The sequence below is a fragment of the Canis aureus genome, chromosome 1 (assembly GCF_053574225.1).
Source record: "Canis aureus isolate CA01 chromosome 1, VMU_Caureus_v.1.0, whole genome shotgun sequence".
In the NCBI taxonomy this organism is placed as follows: domain Eukaryota; kingdom Metazoa; phylum Chordata; class Mammalia; order Carnivora; family Canidae; genus Canis; species Canis aureus.
In genome coordinates, this window is record NC_135611.1 from 82,489,929 (window position 1) to 82,509,612 (window position 19,684).

The 19,684-nt window shown below is 43.5% G+C and overlaps 1 protein-coding gene across 5 annotated transcripts in view; it reads left to right on the forward strand.

The window, feature by feature from the left end:
• The window catches only part of PRUNE2 (prune homolog 2 with BCH domain), a 257,322-nt gene that overhangs the window by 166,227 nt on the left and 71,411 nt on the right, over nt 1–19,684 (forward strand). For all 5 annotated transcript variants that reach the window (XM_077906451.1, XM_077906426.1, XM_077906434.1 and 2 more), the window contains exons 7-9: nt 4,895–5,053; nt 7,070–13,613; nt 13,967–14,720. In XM_077906451.1, coding sequence (XP_077762577.1) covers nt 4,895–5,053; nt 7,070–13,613; nt 13,967–14,720 — 7,457 coding nt within the window. The remainder of the gene's footprint in view (nt 1–4,894; nt 5,054–7,069; nt 13,614–13,966; nt 14,721–19,684) is intronic.

Consider the following 19,684-nt stretch of genomic DNA (forward strand, 5'->3'; position numbering starts at 1 on the left):
GGACAGTAATAGAGATGGAGAGAAGTGTTTGGACTTGCACTACGTTTTATTTTTTTTTAAGATTTATTTATTTATTTATGATAGACACAGAGAGAAGGAGAGAGAGAGAGAGGCAGAGACACAGGAGGAGGGAGAAGCAAGCTCCATGCTGGGAGCCCGACGTGGGACTCGATACCGGGACTCCAGGATCACGCCCTGGGCCAAAGGCAGGCGCCAAACCACTGAACCACCCAGGGATCCCCCTTGCACTGTTTTAGAAATAAAGTTAGCAGGATTTGCTGATGGATAAGAAATGAGAAAAGAAAAGAATCAATGATTTCTAGATGTTTGGCTTGGGTAACAGGGTGCATGACAGTGCCACTAAATGATATGGAGGAAATTGGGGTGGAGGTGGGCTTTATTTTATTTGAGATGCTTATTAGACATTCAGGTGGAAATACCATGAGGATAGACAAGGGTAGAGTTCAGGTGGATATAGCTTGGTTGTCACTGGCAGACAGATGCTTTGAAAGCCTTGATGAAACTGGATGAAATCCCCGAAGAGAATGTGCAGATAAAGAAGAGAAAGAGGTTTGAAAACACAGTCTGAGTCATGAACATTTAGAGGTTGAAAAGGAAGAGGAACCAGCAGAGGTGACTGAGTAGTAGCCTGGGAGCTAGGAGAGAAATGAGGAGAGTGTGATGTTAGCAAAATGAAGTAACGAAGTGTTTCAGGAAAAGGAGGGAGGGTCAACCTCGTGGAATTCTTTGGAGAAGTCAAAGAAAGTAAGAACAGGAGAGTGACTTTTGGATATTGCCATCTGGAAGTGATTGGTACTTTTGAGAAGAGTGGCTTCAATGGAAGGATGGAGGCAGAAACCTGACAGAGGGATTCAGGAGACAATAGAGGATAGGAATGAATATATGAGCAATGTCAGAAAGACAATTATCATATGATTACACTCATATGTAGGATTTAAAAAACAAAACAGAAGATCATGAGGGAAGAGAGGAAAAAATAAAACAAGATGAAATCAAAGAGGGAGACAAAGACTATAAGAGACTTAATTATAGGAAAGAAACAGGGTTGCTGGAGGGGAGTGGGACGGGGGGACGGGGTAACTGGGTGATGGGCATCAAGGAGAGCACAGGATATCATGAGCACTGGATGTTATATGCAACTGATGAATCACTGACCTCTACTTCTGAAACCAATAATACATTATCTGTTAATTAATTGAATTTGAATTTAGGAAAAATCATAATTTGAATAAAAGAGTGGGTTTTTCTCTCTCAGGGAATAGCCACATTTCAGTACTCAAATGTTTACACATTATTTAGATCATCTTTATTTCATGTGATGCACTACAGCTATCAGCACGTAGCCTAAAGACTCAATTTTTCAGAGTGATGAAATAAGAACTAAAACAGGATTTTGTGAGAGACTAAAATTTACCGCTGCATTTGTCTGCAAACTTTCAACCACAAATGTAGTAAATCTACTGGACACTATCACTGTCACTGTCTCGGTTGTTATATTCATTAGAGGATTAAAGCTATGTTAGTAGTAGGATCATTTCTGTTGCCCTGCACTTTGTCATGATGATCATCACCCTCACATTAGCTTTTGGCTGGGAAATAATAAAGCCTTTTTCTCCCCATACTTCCAGGGTCTTCCTACTGTTTCCAAAATTAGAAATGACTGGGGCAAGAGGACTCTTGTCCTCTAAAAATGTTTGATGATGGAATCTTTGAACCTATGGGTGTGACAAAGGACAATGACAGGGGGCACTTCCCATTCTTCCTAATGAAGGATGTGGAGATGGGCTTGGTTTTATGCCAGTCAGTTACCAGCTATAATGATTAGTAAAGTAACTTTATAAATTCCCTGCAGCAAAAAAAATTAAATAAATAAATAAGTAAGTAAGTAAATAAATAAATAAATAAAAATAATTTTTTTTTATAAAAATATAAAAAAAATATAAAATAAATCTGAGGCTGCAGTTGTACTGCTAAGGCTATACAGTGGGGGCAGGGGTGGTAAGTTAAGGTAGGAGCTCTTTCTTTTCTGAACCTTTGGCAAATTGAGTGAGATATACATATGTGTGTATGTATATAATTTAACTTAAGGTGGAGGAGACATTTGAGCAGATTAACAAATAGTATTTGTATACATGTAACTAAAACAGTAATTTATCAGGTAGAAGGCAGATGGGAGAAATAAAATGCCAACCTGTATCTACAGTTGGGTTGTGTTGATGATGAAGTGCTGTTTATTTAGGGCCAGCCTAGCTTGTCAGCAACATAAGAGCCTTTGTAGCACATGACTCCCTGCGTAGCTAGAAGACAATAATAAATTATTTCCTATGCAAACAGCACCGGCACAAAAGCAGAACAAACAGACTCTGCCTCCCAGATTCCTGAAGATTCTCACTCATTCCCTTGTTTGATTCTCTTTTAAAGATGATCCTCCTGACATTATCCTAAAGCCAGTAAGATCAACTCTGGTTTGGACAATTATATGAGGGTAGATGGGACATAGTTGTTGACGTTTGCCGTTTTGGAGATAGCAATGCCTAAGTGATTCACTTAAATCTTTGTTTTTTTCAATACTTCATATGTTCACATGGGTTTGGGGGCCACCCAGAGGAGAACTGGCCTGAGACTCTGCATTCCTAACAAGATGATTGGTGTTGTCACTGCCTCTGGACTTGAGTCCAACAAGATCGTGGAGCTGTCATTTTCACACCAAAGAATCTGAATAGATTGGAGCTCAGCCAACAGTTTTGAATAGCAAATGTTCCACAAGTATGGCTTTGAATAATGCTGAATCTACTGACTCCCAATCCTGTGCTCAGCTACCAGTAAAACCTGCCTTCCTGTGTTCAAGTGACCTTGCTGGGAGTCTCATGATAATTGTTATTATGCGTGAAAAATTTCCTAGGAGTGTTGTATCTGCCTTCCAGGATTTATAACTATGTCAGGGACTTTATGTACATATGGAAAAAAATATTTGGAAAGGAAAATTGCTGATCCTCTTGGCCAATGCCTTTAGTCTGGAGGATGTGGGAGATAAGATGTAGGTAGTTGATGTTCATTCTCGTTTTCCTTTGGGACTATAGCTTCTTTTATAAAGCATGATGGCAAAAAGCTCAGCACTAAAGTTCTCTTAAGGGTTAACACCAGTAATGATTTGAAATAATTCCATCTATTGAATGCCCGTTGTGTATAATAATATGAGGTCCAATTTATAAAATATATCATTTTAAATATATACTTCTATCATGGGTGAGTTAATTTTTTAAACTATCTATTTAAAGATTGTTACTATGACATTTGGACCATAAATAAAAAGCATGAAAACTGACAGTATGCTTTCTGGAACGCATGTTGCCAAAAGCTATTGTATTTGAACACCTTAAATTTCATGACCAAGTAAGTACAATAGATCCTTGGTATTCAGCGACAATGTATCCTTGAGAGCTTTGTGAATTCTCCTGTGCAATTCCCTCTACCCCAAAAGTGCAATGGTCTTGGGAGATGCCTACTGAGGGCGACTGCCCCAGAAGAAGATAACAACCACTCCTTGAGGTGTGGAAGCTGGTGATGGGCCAGGCCCACTCATCTCTCACGTGTCTTGTGTGACCCCTCAGGAGCCTCAGAGACCTAACATTCAACTCAGCAGAATTACAGAGCACATGTATTATGGATATTTAAAGTGGCCAGTAAAGGGACGCCTGGGCGGTTCAGTGGTTGAATGTCTGCCTTTGGCTCACGTCGTGATCCTGGGGTCCTAGGATCAAGCCCCATATTGGGCTCCCTGCTCATTGGGGAGTCTGCTTTTCCTTATGCCCCCCCCCATTCTTTCTCTCTCTTTCTCTCTCTCTTGCTTACTCTCCATCTCTCAAGTAAATAAATAAAATCTTCAAAAACAAAAACAAAAACATTTTTTTGAGCAACTAGTATACGCTAGGAATCATGCTAAGGTCTAACATATGGTCTTTAGTTCATTTCTTTAAGAAAGAGAGAAAACTATGCCAACCAAGAGGTTCTCACTGCAGGTAATAAAACTCAAAAAGGCCAGCACATAGTCAAGAACAATGTGAGCCACGAGTTTGGGTGCTCTGTGGTAATGGCCTCCTTTCCACAATGATTCATTCCTTCTTAGCTACCACTTAGAGCAAGAAGATTTGATATCCTTGCCCTTCCATAAATCTCCAGGACTCCTACAGTGGAATAAAAAGCATATAGTTAGCTCAACTAGATTCATCCTTAGGGATTCTTCTTGGCATTATAATAATCATTGGGAAAGCAATTATTTAAAAAAAGAACATGGACTTCCACCTATTTTTCTAGTGATAGTTATAATAGCAGCTATTCCTGCATCCTAGGAACAATAAAAGGAAAAGTATTTTTTTTATAAAGTCAGTGTTTTAATAAACATTTTAGGGAAAAACTATTAAGACCTTTCTTACTTATCTAAACTATCTTAATAATGGCCAAGACTCCTGGGAACCTGGGTGGCTCAGTCACTTCAGCCTCCAACTCTTCAGGTTGTGATCTCAGGGTGAGATGAAGCCCCACGGGAGACCAGGAGGCTCTGCATTCAGTGAGGAGTCTGCCTGGGATTCTCTCTCCCTCTCCCTCTGCCCCTCTCTTGCTCTCCTCTCCACCCAGACCGGCTCACACACACTCTGTCTCTCTCTTAAAAAAAAAAATGGCCAGGATTCTTTCCTTTCTTGAATAAGGAAAATAGGCAATCAAAGGACATTTTAAGCCATAGCATGAAAGTTTGCAAACTTGTGTGTCTATCTCATTTGCGTCACGACACACCATAATGTGGGACAAATTTGTGGCACAAGTCCCTGAATGAGGCAGTCTGGCATTAATATCAAATTGCCTGTTGTTGTTTCAGAACTGTATGTTTCACAGCAATATCAGCAGTGGCTTGAAAGCATTTGCAGACAAATTCGGTTTTGATGTTCTCATCCTCCTGGCCAGCTACCTGTCGGAGGAAGAGCAGCCCCGACGGCAGATCGCTGTGTACTCTCAGAACCTCGAGTTGTGCAGTCAGGTAAGGATCCTTCACCCTGGCCCATGTTACAGCTTCCTCACCTGCTGGCTGTCACAACACGTGGCGGGACATGAGAATAGACCCAAGAGATAAGGTCCTCGAGTATGAGTTTTAAGAAATGATGGGGGTATTTTGCACACTGGGCCATTCATTTATTCAAAACTTTCAGTGCTTTACTTCAGTGTCTTAGTGTTTAGTTTTGAGGCTCTATCACCAAGAAATCAACTAATTAGAATTGGCAGTGAGATAAATATTGGCCCTTTAAAAAAAATTGAGGTGTAATTGACACATAACATGATATTAGTTTCTGGGGTATAACATACTGATTTGATGTTTGTGCATATTGTGAAGTGATCACCACAACAAGTCTAGTTAACATCCGTCACATGCATAGTTACCAAAAAGGTTTTATGTGATGAGGACTTTTAAGATCTACTCTCTTAGTTACTTTTAAATATGTAATACAGTGTTATTAACTATAGTCGCCATGCTGTACATTACATCCCCAGGACTTATCTATTTTGTAACTGGAAGCTTATACCTTCCAAGCCTCTTCACCCCCACACAATGTCTATTTTATTTTATTTTATTTTATTTTATTTTATTTTATTTATTTATTTTTATTTATTTTATTATTTTTTACTTTATAGTAATTAGAAGCCCTGGAGCTGGCTCTGCCCTGCCTCTCCTCTTCCCCATTGCTCTCCCCACCTGTCACCTAAGAGACAGTTCCTCCAACAAATCTTAAGCAGCCCAAGGCTGAGACTACCCTAGATGGAGGATCTCTTTGTATCCCTATGAGCACAGGTGACCAAGGGTCAGCCTCTCCAGAGTTCACAACATGGCTCCATCATATGTTACCTGCGTGTCATTGATTAAGTTATCTAACCTTGTTATGTCTCTGTGTCATCATCGGCCAAATGGAGATAAAGAATCCCTACTTTGTAACACAATAATTGTGTGGAATAAAGAGATACCACATATAAAATCCATAGAACTGTGCCTGGCATATGGAAAACTCAATAAATGTTAATTATTATTATTACTATCTGTGTGAACTCTGTAGTTATTTCCAGTGGGGTTACTATCACCTCCACTAATCCTGTGGGGCCATTTCAAAAGCCCAGTGTGCAAAAATATTCCTGACATTTCCTAAAAATCACAGAGCTGCAACCAAGTTCTGGCCTCACACAAGTTCTCTTGGCCTCCAAAGGCTGCTTTGTCTGTTCTGGCCTCCATGTCGATGCTTCCAGGGGTCCTGAAGAGACAGTTGGGGCCTGAGCACTGTTGCAAAGCTCCACCACTGTGGCTTTCTCTTTACCGCTTTCTCCTTTACCTTATGAGGCTTTTGGATGTCAAAGCAGGTTCTGGGTACCTCCTCCTACACAGAAGCCTTTCTACCACCATGTTTCTCCACCATGTTTTCCCTCATTCCCACTTGACCCCCTAGTTCTCAACAACCAGCCTTATCTCTGCTTTTTGCAAACTTTAATTTTACTCCTGCTAGAAAATGGTATTATAGTACAAGGAAAGGGTGTAAATGGTTTACGTCTCTTAACCTGTAACTTTTAGGAGCAAGCCACATTGAGCAGCTGGATTTTGAGTTAAAAGAGAAGCCAATTTGATGGGATTGTAGAAAGAGTTGGTGGTATAGGAAGTGGGACTTGCCATGTCTTACATTATGTGGTCTTCAGTTGTTTGAGGTCTTCTTTGTAGGTGGATAAACACAGATTAATTTTATATTAAGAAAAATTAGGGGGTACCTGGTTGGCTAAGTGATTGAGCATCTGCCTTTGGCTCAGGGCATGATCCTGGGGTCCTGGGTTTGAGTCCCACATTAGGCTCCTCGCAGTGAGCCTGCTTCTCCCTCTACCTATGTCTCTGCCACTCTCTCTGTGTCTCTCATGAATAAATTAATTTAATTTAATTTAATTTAATTTAACTTAATTTAAAAAGAAACATCACAAAGAGCAAAGTGCCTGAGTGCTCACACAAACACCTGTACCTCCCTGACAGATTTGCTGTGAATTGGAAGAATGCCAGCACCCTTGCCTAGAGCTGGAGCCCTTTGAATGTGGCTGTGATGAGATCCTGGTGTACCAGCAGGAGAACCCTCTGGTGACCTGTGATCAAGTGGTTCTTCTTGTCAAGGAAGTCATCAATAGGAGGTGTCCAGAGATGGTCTCCAACAGCCGGACGTCCTCAACAGAAGCCGTGGCAGGCAGTGCCCCGCTGTCTCAGGGATCTTCTGGGATTATGGAGTTGTATGGTTCTGACGTAGAGCCACAGCCCAGCTCTGTGAATTTCATAGAAAACCCTCCAGATCTGAGCGATTCTAACCAGGCTCAGGTGGATATGAACGTAGACCTTGTCAGCCCAGATAGCGGGTTGGCCACTATTAGGAGCAGCCGTTCATCCAAGGAGAGTTCAGTTTTCCTCAGTGATGACAGTCCAGTAGGAGAAGGTGCAGGGCCTCACCACAGCCTCCTCCCAGGGTTTGACTCCTATAGTCCCATCCCTGAAGGAGCAGTAGCAGAAGAACATGCCCGGTCAGGAGAACACAGTGAATCCTTTGACCTCTTCAACTTTGATCAAGCCCCCATGGTTTCTGGGCAATCTCAACCATCTTCCCATTCTGCAGACTACTCACCTGCAGATGACTTCTTCCCCAATAGTGATTCATCAGAAGGACAACCCCCTACGAGGCCTAAAGAAATCAATGGGATAGGGATGGACTTGTCTAATTACTCACCCAGTTCGCTTTTGTCAGGAGCTGGCAAAGATAACCTTGTGGAATTTGATGAAGAGTTTGGTCAGAGACAAGAAAGTCCCCAGAATCACTCTGAAAGAAATTTGAGCCTGACAGGTTTTGTGGGAGAGAAATCTCCTTCACCAGAGAGGCTAAAAAATATTGGAAAGAGGGTCCCACCAACACCTATGAATAGCTTTGTAGAAAGCTCACCATCTACCGAAGAACCAGCTCTACTCTATCCAGAAAATGTGACCCCAAAAGCAGTAGATGCAGGTCACATAGGGCCACCTCAGACCCGTGCAAGGTGCAGCAGCTGGTGGGGTGGTTTGGAAATTGACTCTAAAAATATTGTAGATGCATGGAGTTCCAGCGAACAGGAGTCTGTCTTCCAGAGCCCCGAGTCATGGAAAGATCATAAGCCAAGCCCAGTTGATCGGAGAGCCTCCGATTCTATATTTCAACCAAAGAGTCTTGAATTCCCAAAGTCAAGTCCTTGGGAGTCTGAATTTGGTCAGCCAGGGCTTGACAGCAATAATATTCAAGACCAAAATGAGGACAATTTGCAGTTTCAGAATGTGCCCACAGAGAAATCAAATTTGCCAAATTCTCCTCAGGGAACGAATCACCTGATAGAAGACTTTGCTGCCTTGTGGCATTCTGATCGTTCTCCCACAGCGATGCCAGAACCATGGGGAAACCCCACAGAAGACGGTACTCCAGCTTCTACGGTGTCATTCCCAGCCTGGAGTGCATTTGGTAAAGAAGATAGCACCAAAGCTTTGACAAATACCTGGAATCTGCACCCAACGAGTGGTGAGACACCTTCTGTGAGGGACCCAAGTGAGTGGGCCATGGCAAAAAGTGGGTTTTCTTTTCCTTCAGAAGACAATTCACCCAGTGAGGGAAATAATGAAGTAGCTCCAGAAATCTGGGGCAGGAAGAACCACGACCCCAGGGATAGCATCCTTATATCTGGCAACCCCACCTCTGATCTGGATCATGCGTGGAATAGTTCTAAGCCATCACAGGAAGATCAGAATGGTTTAGTGGATCCAAACATTAGGGGCAAGGTGTATGAAAAGGTCGATTCCTGGAACCTTTTTGAGGAGGGTATCAAGAAAGGAGGGTCAGACGTCCTGGCACCTTGGGAAGATTCCTTCTTATATAAATGTTCCGATTACAGTGCATCCAACATGGGGGAAGATTCGGTGCCTTCCCCCTTAGATACCAACTACTCCACGTCTGACTCTTACACTTCGCCAACATTTGCTGGAGACGAAAAAGAAACAGAAAACAAGCCATTTGCTGAAGAGGGAGGCTTGGAGTCAAAAGATGCTAACTCTGCCACAGGGGAGACTGAGATGCCTCCTCAGTCACCGCAGCAGCCAGCTAGAAATCGAATTGGCTCAGATCCTGGGAACCTAGAAATGTGGGGTTCCCCTGATACAGAAAATAATCCTCAAATAAATGTCACTCATAACTTGGATAAAGATTTACTCGAGACAGAGCCCACAGATGATAAGAATATCTCCCTGGAGGATGACATCGGGGAAAGCAGCCTGTCCAGTTACGACGACCCCAGCATGATGCAGCTGTACAACGAAACCAACCGGCAGCTCACGCTTCTGCACAGCAGCACCAACTCTCGCCAGGCGGTCCCTGACAGTCTCGACCTGTGGAACAGGGTGATTCTGGAGGACACGCAGTCCACTGCGACCATCTCCGATGTGGACAATGATTTGGACTGGGATGACTGCAGTGCAGGTGTGGCGATCTCCAGCGAAGGTCAAGCACAAGGATACATGGCTCAAGGTACCGAACCCGAAACCCGATTTTCAGTGAGACAGCTGGAACCATGGGGTGTGGAGTATCAGGAAGCAAGTCAGGCAGATTGGGAACTCCCTGCCTCTTCTGAGCATATCAAGGACCCTCCTGCCAACGAGTATCACACCCTGAATGAAAAAAGTGGGCAGCTAATTGCGAATAATATTTGGGATTCCGTCATGAGGGATAATGACATGTCTTCGTTAATGTTATCAGGCCAATCATATGTTACAGATTCTGAACAACACACGTCACTTCCTGAAACTCCCAGCTCATCGGAAAAAATTAAGGACAGTTATATCCCAGAGGTGCTAGAAGCCTCTGAAGCCAATGAGTCAGGAGCACTTGATCCTGATAAGCAGGAGATGGGCAGAGGAACCCCACCAAATGATGCAGTGTCCTTGGCAACCAACCTCGAGAATCCAGGGCATTTTGCACCCTCAGATCCATGGAAAGGTCCTAGCTATGGACAGAGTGAAAGTGAGGGAAAAGCTCATGGAGCTGCTGCTAGGGAGTGTCTCAGTGAGGAGATGCTAGATAGAGCCTCGGGGATTCCTGAAAAAGGGCAAAGTGACCAGGAATGCTCTTCCCCAATTTCATCTCAACATCAAGACATCTGCGATGAATCAGGCAAAATCATCTCTCTTTCAGACACTTCCAGTCCTCAGACTGAGAAACCGCAGGAGGTTTCAGAGCATAAGAAAGGGTCTTACAATCCAGATCCCTGTGATGTGCACACAGAGGTGTCCACAAACAACCCACAGGCCAAAGAGATCTGCGAAAAGCACCTCATGTATCACGGCAATTCAGGTGAAACCACTGAAATTTCAGATAGCTTCAATTTAACCAGAAATTTATCTTTACCTGAAATGGATCTTGAGAAAACTGAAGAATGTAATATTCTGGAGCCAGGGAGCTTGAACCAAGAGCCACCCCATGAGTGTCCCCAAAGCCTTGACATTTGGGATGGCTCTATAGACAGTGACTTGCAGGTCAATTTGCCAAGTTCTGAGATACCTAAGAATCTTGAAGTTAAGAGTACTGAAAACAGCGCTCCAGGAGCTAATCTATCAGGAAATTATCACAGAGATAGTATTTCCAGTGAGTATTCACATTCGAGTGCATCGAGTCCTGGCCTAAATGATTCTTCATCTGCATTGCCTTCCTGGGACCAGGGACCCAATGTGGGGCACCAGAAACAGAATCAGGATGATTGGAGCAAACAGAATCACCAAGAATCTGCACTAATTACTACTGACAGCCAAGTGGGAGTAATGACTGAAATGAAGGATGTGGAGAAAAACAGAATAGACAGGTTGGAAAAGAATTTAGATCACAAGCTTCCTAAATTTTTAGAGATTTGGAATGACTCAGTAGATGGTGATTCCTTTTCCTCGTTATCCAGCCCTGAAACAGGCAAATGTTCTGAATATTCAGATGCATATCAAGAAAGAAATCTAGTGGTTAGTCAGCAGGAGAAAAACGAGCAAGACATTTCTAAAACTCTGCAGCCAGAGGATGCCAGGTTCATGTCAACAAGCTCAGGTTCTGATGATGAGAGCATAGACGATGAAGAGTCAGTGGACAAGGAGATCCATTTGGGCACATGCCAAGCTGTTCAGAGTGAAACCAGGGCTTGGGATTCACTGAATGAACCTAGTAAGTTCCTGGCCACAGCTGATCCCAACTCTGATGAATTTTCTACCTATGGAGGTGGTTCAGAACCAACAGAGAATAAATCCACCCCGCTCTGTGAGAATCAACAAAGCAGCCCTGATCACTGGAATTTCTCACCACTAAAGGAGACTGAACTCCAGATTACAGAAGTGGATAAGGAGACGAGATCTCCAGAAACAGGGAAGACAGGAGATATCCTGTGGCAGATCTCTCCCCTAAGTGAATCAAAGAATGAGAATCCTTCTAAATTGGAAATGCTTGGCTTCTCAGCCGAGAGCACTGAGTGGTGGAATGCCTCTCTACAAGGAGGGCGACCTATTGAGAGTGCATTTGAGAGGGAATTACCTAGCTCAGGTAGTGTGTTAGAGATGAGTTCTTCAGTATACCAAACCATGAGTCCCTGGGGAGTACCCATTCAGGGTGATAGTGAACCCGTGGAATCACAAGGTACCAGTCCTTTCACTGAGGAACATCAATCACCCTTTCTGGATGGCAATGACAAGAACTCCCATGAGCAACTTTGGAACATTCAACCAAGGCAGCCAGACCCAGAAGCTGATCAGCTTAGCCAGCTTGTAATATTGGACCACGTTAAAGAAAAGGATTCTGGAGAGGAAACCTTCGTGTCCTCTGCTGGTCAAGAACTGACTTCTGAAACACCAACCCAGGAGCAGCAGTGTCAGAACACTGTGATGTCTATCTGGGATCAGTCAGGCCCAACATTTACTCACACAGATGAAAATGGTTGTGTTATAGCTAATGTTTCGACTGTTGAGTGTCAAGAAACAAAGTGGTGGAAAGAAGGAAAATCATATCCCGGTGAAATAATGAATTCAAGCGTTGCCTCAGAAGATTTCCCCACTGTCAATTCTCCGACTCAGTTGATAAAGAAGTCAGACTCCGAATGGGATGTCTCTACCCCTAGTGAGGGCCCCCAAGGCACATTTGTTCCAGATATTTTACATGGCAACTTCCAAGAGGGTGGGCAACTGGCCTCAGCTTCGCCTGATTTGTGGATGGATGCTAAGCAGCCCTTCAGTGTGAAAGCAGATGGTGAGAATCCAGATATACTGACTCACTGTGACCATGACAGCTATTCTCAGGCTTCCAACAGCCCTGATATATGTCACGATTATGAAGCCAAGCAAGAGACTGAGCAGCACATCAGGGCTCGAGTAGGACCTAAAGGGGAAGCCAGTGAGTTATATGTCACTGAGCCAGAGATGGATGAAGAACCCAATCAGGAGCCTGGGCAGGAATTTGTCCCATGTAATTCAGAACTATCTTCTGAAGATGTGGTTCCACTGCCTCCAATCAGGGATCAAGCGAACACAAGTGACTCATCTCAGTTGGCCTCTCACAAATCTTCCTCTGAACCTTCTGAAATAAATGGTGGGAATGATACAGGTTTCAAAGCATCAGAGAAAGGAGCTGCCCCAGATGCAGCACCAACTCTGCAACTTGTGGACAGAACAATCCCAACAGTTGAAAACGTGGGAACCAGCATTTTTGTAACTCCTCAAGAGCCAACTACGGACAGCAACAGCTCTCTGATGTCGGAGGACTTTTCTCCTAAAAGCCAGACAGATGCAGGAGCCTTGTTGGACCATGTTACTACTGAGAATCCTGCCACTGGCCCTGATGCCTTGCTAGCCTCAGATACTTGTCTGGATGTAAGCGAAGCTGCCTTTGACCACAGTCTCAGCGATGCCTCAGGTCTTAACACATCCACAGGAACAATAGATGACATGAGTAAATTGACATTATCAGAGGGCAACCCTGAAACACCAGTTGATGGGGATGCAGGGAAGCAAGATATCTGTTCATCTGAAGCCTCGTGGGGTGATTTTGAATATGATGTCATGGGACAAAATATCGATGAAGAATTAATGAAAGAGCCTGAACATTTTCTCTACGGGGGTGAGCCTCCCCTGGAAGAAGATGCTCTGAAGCAATCGCTGGCACCTTACACTCCTCCCTTTGATTTGTCCTATCTCACAGAACCTACTCTTGAGGTCAAAACAACAGAGGGAGCTGGGTCTCCAGAGGATGAGTCTTTGGGGAGTGATGCAGCCGAGATACTGCTTTCTGCCCTTCCTGATCAGAGAAGCAAGGAAAATCATGCAGAGATCCAAAACAGCCAGCCTGGGCAGCTGGTTGTGCTGCATATCCATGAAGACTCTGAGCCCGTGTCTTTGCCTGCTGGAGTTGAGGCCAACCTTGAGTTGTCTCCATCAAACATTGACTGGGAAGTAGAAACAGACAACTCAGATTCACCAGCAGGTGGAGACGTAGGACCACCAAATGGTAAGAAACACCCTCTTCCTCCACTCCCCCACCCCCCCTCCCTGAAACTGCTGCTTTCATGCAATTAACATATTTGTAAACCAAGCTCTTCCTACCTAGGTGGGAAGAAAAAAAGAGGAACTAACTGCATTTGTAATGCATACTTAACCAAGTTCTGCATTGCAGCAGTAATGTCTGCTACTTGTATAATACCTATCTTTGAGAGTGCCTGAGAAAATAAAACAGCTCGACCAAAAAAAAAAAAAAATCTTAAATTATCTCTCCTCAGATGGATCATTTGCAAAGATCACAAATCACATAATGTGTTAATTCAGCCTTGTTCGCCCCTTCTCGCCTTCATCTTCCACTTCTAGGTGTGAGCAAGGGACTGTCAGAGTTGGAAGAAGAAAATGTAATTCCTATCAAAGCGCCTGAGCAGAGAACAGCAGAATGCAGGGAAGAAAGGTACAAAGAGAAGAATGAACATCATATGGATTACATACTTGTAAGCCATGGAGAAGATTCAACCCCAATGCCAGAGGCCAGTGAAGCCAGACAAAACACACCTGAATTAGAAGAGTTTCACACAGGTTCTGAAGACACAGGGCTGCGAGGAACTCAGCTAGCAGGCTTCCCAGGTTCCTGTCAGCCTGCTTCCATAAATGAAAGAGAAGATCATTCTGTAGAGAAAATGTCTCCCAAAGGGGATAAGAGATCATCTCTCGGGAGCCCTGGGCAAGACCCGAGCTGGATGGTCTTAGACCATATTGAGGTTGGTGATCAGCCATTGGAAGCTAGGAACTCGAGGCTTGGATGCTCTGGCAAGGTCATAGAACTGATCTCTGATTGTGGCTTGGGCAAGGGTCCCCAAATGCAGGTTCTAGGAGGAGAGAAGCCTCTCGAATCTTTAGCACTAGAAGAGGCCCCTGGTCTGGGCAGCCAGTCACAGAAGAGCAAGAGCCGAGGCAGAGCCACCCCAGACGCAGTTATGTATCAGGCTGTCACCCATGACAATGAATGGGAAATGCTTCCACCACACCCTTCTCAGAAAAACAAGATCCATGAAACGGAAATGGAGGAGGAGACAGAGTTTCTTGAGCCCAAAACAAGGAAACTGAGACCGGACGGGTAAGCCAAAAGCCAGGTTTATTTTATTTTATTTTTTTTCCTAAAAATACTGTATTAGAATCTGGGGAAATGATGAGTGATTGTGAAATATGAGGAATAACTAGACAATAGGAGCTTTGCTTCTATATATGGCAAAGCGTACCATCAGTAAAAGCAGCTGCTAAATAACCATAAAGATCTCGATGCTTTGTGTGTATTTTCAGCCAAAAAAAACCCCTTCAGTTTCCATTCAGAGTCTATACTTATCCTTCCTACTTACACTTACTCCACCTACTCAATACCTATTTTACTCTTAAACAGGCAGTTGAAACCAGAGAAGGGAGGTCACTGACATTTACTCATATAGTGTCAAGCAGTTTGCTCACATTATCTCATTTAATATTTACAACAACCCTGAGGTGGTAGGTATTATTACCTTTATTTTCCACATACTGGTGGTGGTGCCTGGAATTAGGTAACCAGAGTGAACACTCTGGGATTTGAAGATTTTTACCTCCAAAGCTAATACTTTTCCAGCAGACACGCTGCCTATCTCACACAAAGGGCAAATCTGGTTTTATGTGGTAGTAGGTAACTTACTAGGAGGTTATGTGATACCTGACTTAGCCTAGGTGATAGCCTAGGAAGGCTAACTAAGGAGACTCCACAGCAGGCTCAAAATCTTAGTGTGAAACATTCACTCTCTGACTGGCTGAAAAATTGGCAAACAACCATCAAACTAGTGATTCATTCATTCATTCACCATCTGGTGTCTGAGAATCTGCTCTGTATGGAGTTTCTGGGTAGCCAGTGGATATATGGCAAGATGTCATGGAACAGGAGGTCATCTCTGCCCTCAAGCTTTCTAGGCCCTGTTAACACCATGAAGGGTTGTTTGTTCCTCTTCATTTGTCCTGATAAAGCCCTCTTGCTCCCAAGGACAAAAGGGCAAATTGTGACAAGTGAAGGGGAAGATTATGTTTCCTCTTTAAAATGTAGTGGGAAAGAGATGTCTTTTTCCTACTCATTTTGGGAGTATAAAGGACGACGCATACCACATACTCACTGTGAGTCAAAGAATCTGGATTCCAGCCTGGCTCTACCATTACTGGTTATGTATTTTGGGATTAACCCGAGACTTAAATTTCTCCATCCATAAAATTGGTGGCTTGGGCTGGAGGATCTCCGGCCTTCCTCACGTTCACATTTGTGCAAGCTTGATCATGTGTGAACAGAGTGTGTCTGGGAGAGCTTTGGTATTCATAAATTACATCTCTCCAGGAAAGGAGTAAGCAAACAAGAAAGAGCAACGAGTATATGAAGGGTTAGTAAAGTGCCATAAAGAGTTAAAAGCTCAAATTCAAGTGCAGCTTCATAAATCCAGACCTTTTCAGTTGGCCTAATCTTTCTTTCTTCCTGTCAAGCTATTTCCTTCCAGAGAGACCCCAGATCCGTTATCAGAAAGAGAGTAGCAGATGGATCCCAGCAGCCCTGCTGGCATTGTTATAGATTGAGCTAAGAACTCAGGCATCCTCGAGTTGGCTGAGCTATTGTTTGGCTTCTTGTCTGAATTTTGCACATGCCCCTGCGATCCAACAGATGATACTGTTCAGTTGTGCCACTAGCCCTCTTTCTTCCAATAAGATTTCTTTGCTCACATTTTTCTGCTCAACCCCTGCAGTAATGACAATTTTCTCACAATTAGCGGAGGGCGCTGATTTTCCCACTGGCATTTGTATTACCTTTTGCATGAATAATTTACTCTGAATGTATTCAAAAGGTTCCCTCTGTGCTGGATTTTGAGAGGGGTACGGAGTTGTTGAAAACAGTGATTCTCTAAGTGGGGTCTTAAAACCAGAAGCCCAGGGCGCCCGGCTGACTCAGTTGGTAGGACACTGGACTCTTGATCTTGGGGTTGTGACTTGAAGCCCCACGCTGGCCATAGAGGTTACTATTAAAAAAAAAAAGCTAAAAAAACCAGCAGCCCCATTATGACTTGGGTGTTTGCTAGAAATGCAAATTGCTAATCCTACTCCATACTCTTCTTTTTTTTTTTTTTAACTTTTTATTTATTTATGATAGTCACAGAGAGAGAGAGAGAGAGAGAGAGGCAGAGACACAGGCAGAGGGAGAAGTAGGCTCCATGCAGGGAGCCCAATGCGGGACTCGATCCCAGGTCCCCAGGATCGCGCCCTGGGCCAAAGGCAGGCGCTAAACCGCTGCGCCACCCAGGGATCCCTCCATACTCTTCTTGAATCAAGACCTCCAGTGGGGTCTAGCCATCTGTGCTTTAACACGAGTAATTCTGATGCATGCTTAAGTTTGAGAACCTCTGGTCTAAAACGTTCTCCCAACTCTCTGGGAGTTTTCAGATTTAGAAGGGAGTTAAACACAGGTTAAAGAGGTAGCTAACAGTGTAACATGTAAATCACGGTAGCTAAAGACCAACGTGTATATAAATATAAATAGCTACCTGTCACGAGTATTTGCCATGAATGGGGTACTAAGCCCTGTGTGTGTACTACGTCACATTACCGTGGCAGGAATTCCACAAGGCAGGACACAGATGTTCAGAAAGTTGAATCACTTGGTCTGGTTTTTAGTTAGAAGGTGAAGAAGCTGGGACTTGAATTTACATCTATGTTCACAGTGTGTGTTCATGCTAGTAAACCAAGAGAGGAGGCATCTGCCTAGGGCACCTTTATGGAGGAGGAACCAGAGGTGGCTTATTATCCACCTGCGATTAGGAGGCAGAGTGCCTAGGGCCCCCAATATTGTAAAGGGCCCATGTGACACTATGAAATTTCTTTTAACATTTAAAGAACAAAAATGATTATACTCCTGTGTGGATTATATTTTCTTCTACCAATGAAGGTGTAAAATGAAATTTTGGATTTTTTTTTTTTTTAATGAAGGAAAGAGCCTGTGAAAGTACCAGTGCCTAAGGCCCACTAAAGTCAGAATGTGGCCCTGAGAGGTGTCATTCTAGATGAGCATTAAAGGAAGGTCATAATCTGGAAAGGCAAAGAAGAGGGTAAGAGGTTGGCCAGGCTGTCTAGGGAGAGGGAGATGAAGCAAACCATGGACACAGGAAGATGATCACAGAAGCAATATTAGATAGTCCTATTTTTCTGACTAAAAACTGGAAACATCTTCTGACACAGAATTTGGTCATAAGGCAGAAAAAATAAAATGAAATTTGGGCTTCAAAAACAGGAGTAGGCTGATGGTATATGCAATATGACATGCCAGCTACGAATTGGCTTCTTGCCCTCCCCTCCCCCAGCTGCACCCCCTCATTCAAGTTCTCACGCTGTTTTGAGAACAGCAAACCATATTTTCAAAATATCGAGGAAGCCTCCGAAGGTGGCTTTTCTCTTTGTACTTCACCGACTGTCTCTTGTTCACAAAACTTGTCATGGCGTGGGGAGAGAAACTCTCTTTGTTGAGATTTGCAGCACTGTGTTCTGGTTCCTGGGATCAATCTTCCGTCTTCCCAGAGGCTTTGCCAACACCTTGGTCATCCTCCAGCTGTCAACCCACCAGCCCAGGATCACATACCAACTCTTGAGACAGTGGTGGCTACGCCTGATCGTCTCATTGTGGTCACAGAGAACACCATCTGCACAGTAATCTGCACCACACATAATTGCCTTAAAATCAAGAACCATTTGTAGGCTTATTTTAAAGAAGGCGTGGTTGCAAGAATGTCATGTGAAAAAAAGGGTCATTTGTTTCCGTACTAGTCAGGGTTCTCCAGAGAAACAGAGCCAATAAAAGCAATAGATCTCCATCTATCTACTGATCCAGAGGAAGAGAGAAAGAGAGAGAGAGAGAGAGAAGTGATTTTAAGGAATTGGAATTGGCTCACCCAGGTATAAGGGCTGGCAAGTCTGAAATCTAGGATAGGCCAGTGGGCTAGAAACTCAAGCAAGAGTTGTTGCAGTCTTGAGTCTGAATTCTGCAGGACAGCGGGCTGGAAACTGAGGCAGAGTCTCTGTGTTGCAGACTTGAGGAGAGTTCTTTCTTTTTCAGGCAGCTCCAGACCTTGATCCTAAGGCCTTTAACTGATTAGTCCAGCTCCTCCATTCTCACCTCCCACATTCTGGAGGATAATCTGTCTTACTCCAAGACTGCCGATCTCAGTGCTAATCACGTGTAAATAACACCATCACAGCAACATCTAGACTGGTGTTGGACCAAATAACTGGGCACCACAGCCTAGCCAAGTTACAAATAATATTAATAATCATAGGTTATATTCAAAAAGCTTGAACTAGCTACATGCTAGGTGAATGTGAAACCATTAACATTTGTAAACTCACCACCATCTAAATGATATAAAAAGTAGGTTGATTCATATGGGGTAAGGAAAAGCTGTATGGGGTGATAAATGGAAATAATTTCCAAGAGGAGGAGGTAAACTGACTCTACATGTCTGATTTCTTGTAGATAAACGCAAGGGTGGGCGGCAGGGCAGTGACGGGGGTGGGGGGTGCAGGGGAGCTCTGGCACATGTGCTTTTGAAATATTTAGAAATAACCTGATCCTTTTATTTGTGGAGCTATAGCTTGTCTTCTGGCTCTGTGAGATGAGTTATTTGGAACTCCCTAAAATAAAAAATAATCTTCAAGCACAATATATGTCATATTCCACACAACCTGCTTCTTATGATCATCTCTGTGCATTCTTTCTTTTTAAATTAGTAACGTTGGCCCTTTTTCTCTGACAAGACTGTGGGAAGTAACTCCCTTTTCTCTCTGAGTGACACCATTAAATCTTTGTACAGTTTTCACGAGACCCTCTAAAACCAGACTTTTTCTGTCAGTGACTTATGGTTGAGGAATTAGTACATTGGGTTGTAAGCCCATGTGAATGCTGAAAATGGAAAACAGGTAAAGAAATAATCTGTTGACTCTTTCTTTCAGTGTTGGGTAACTGTATGTTTGGTCACTCTGAAGAATCAGGTTCTTTGAGTGCATACT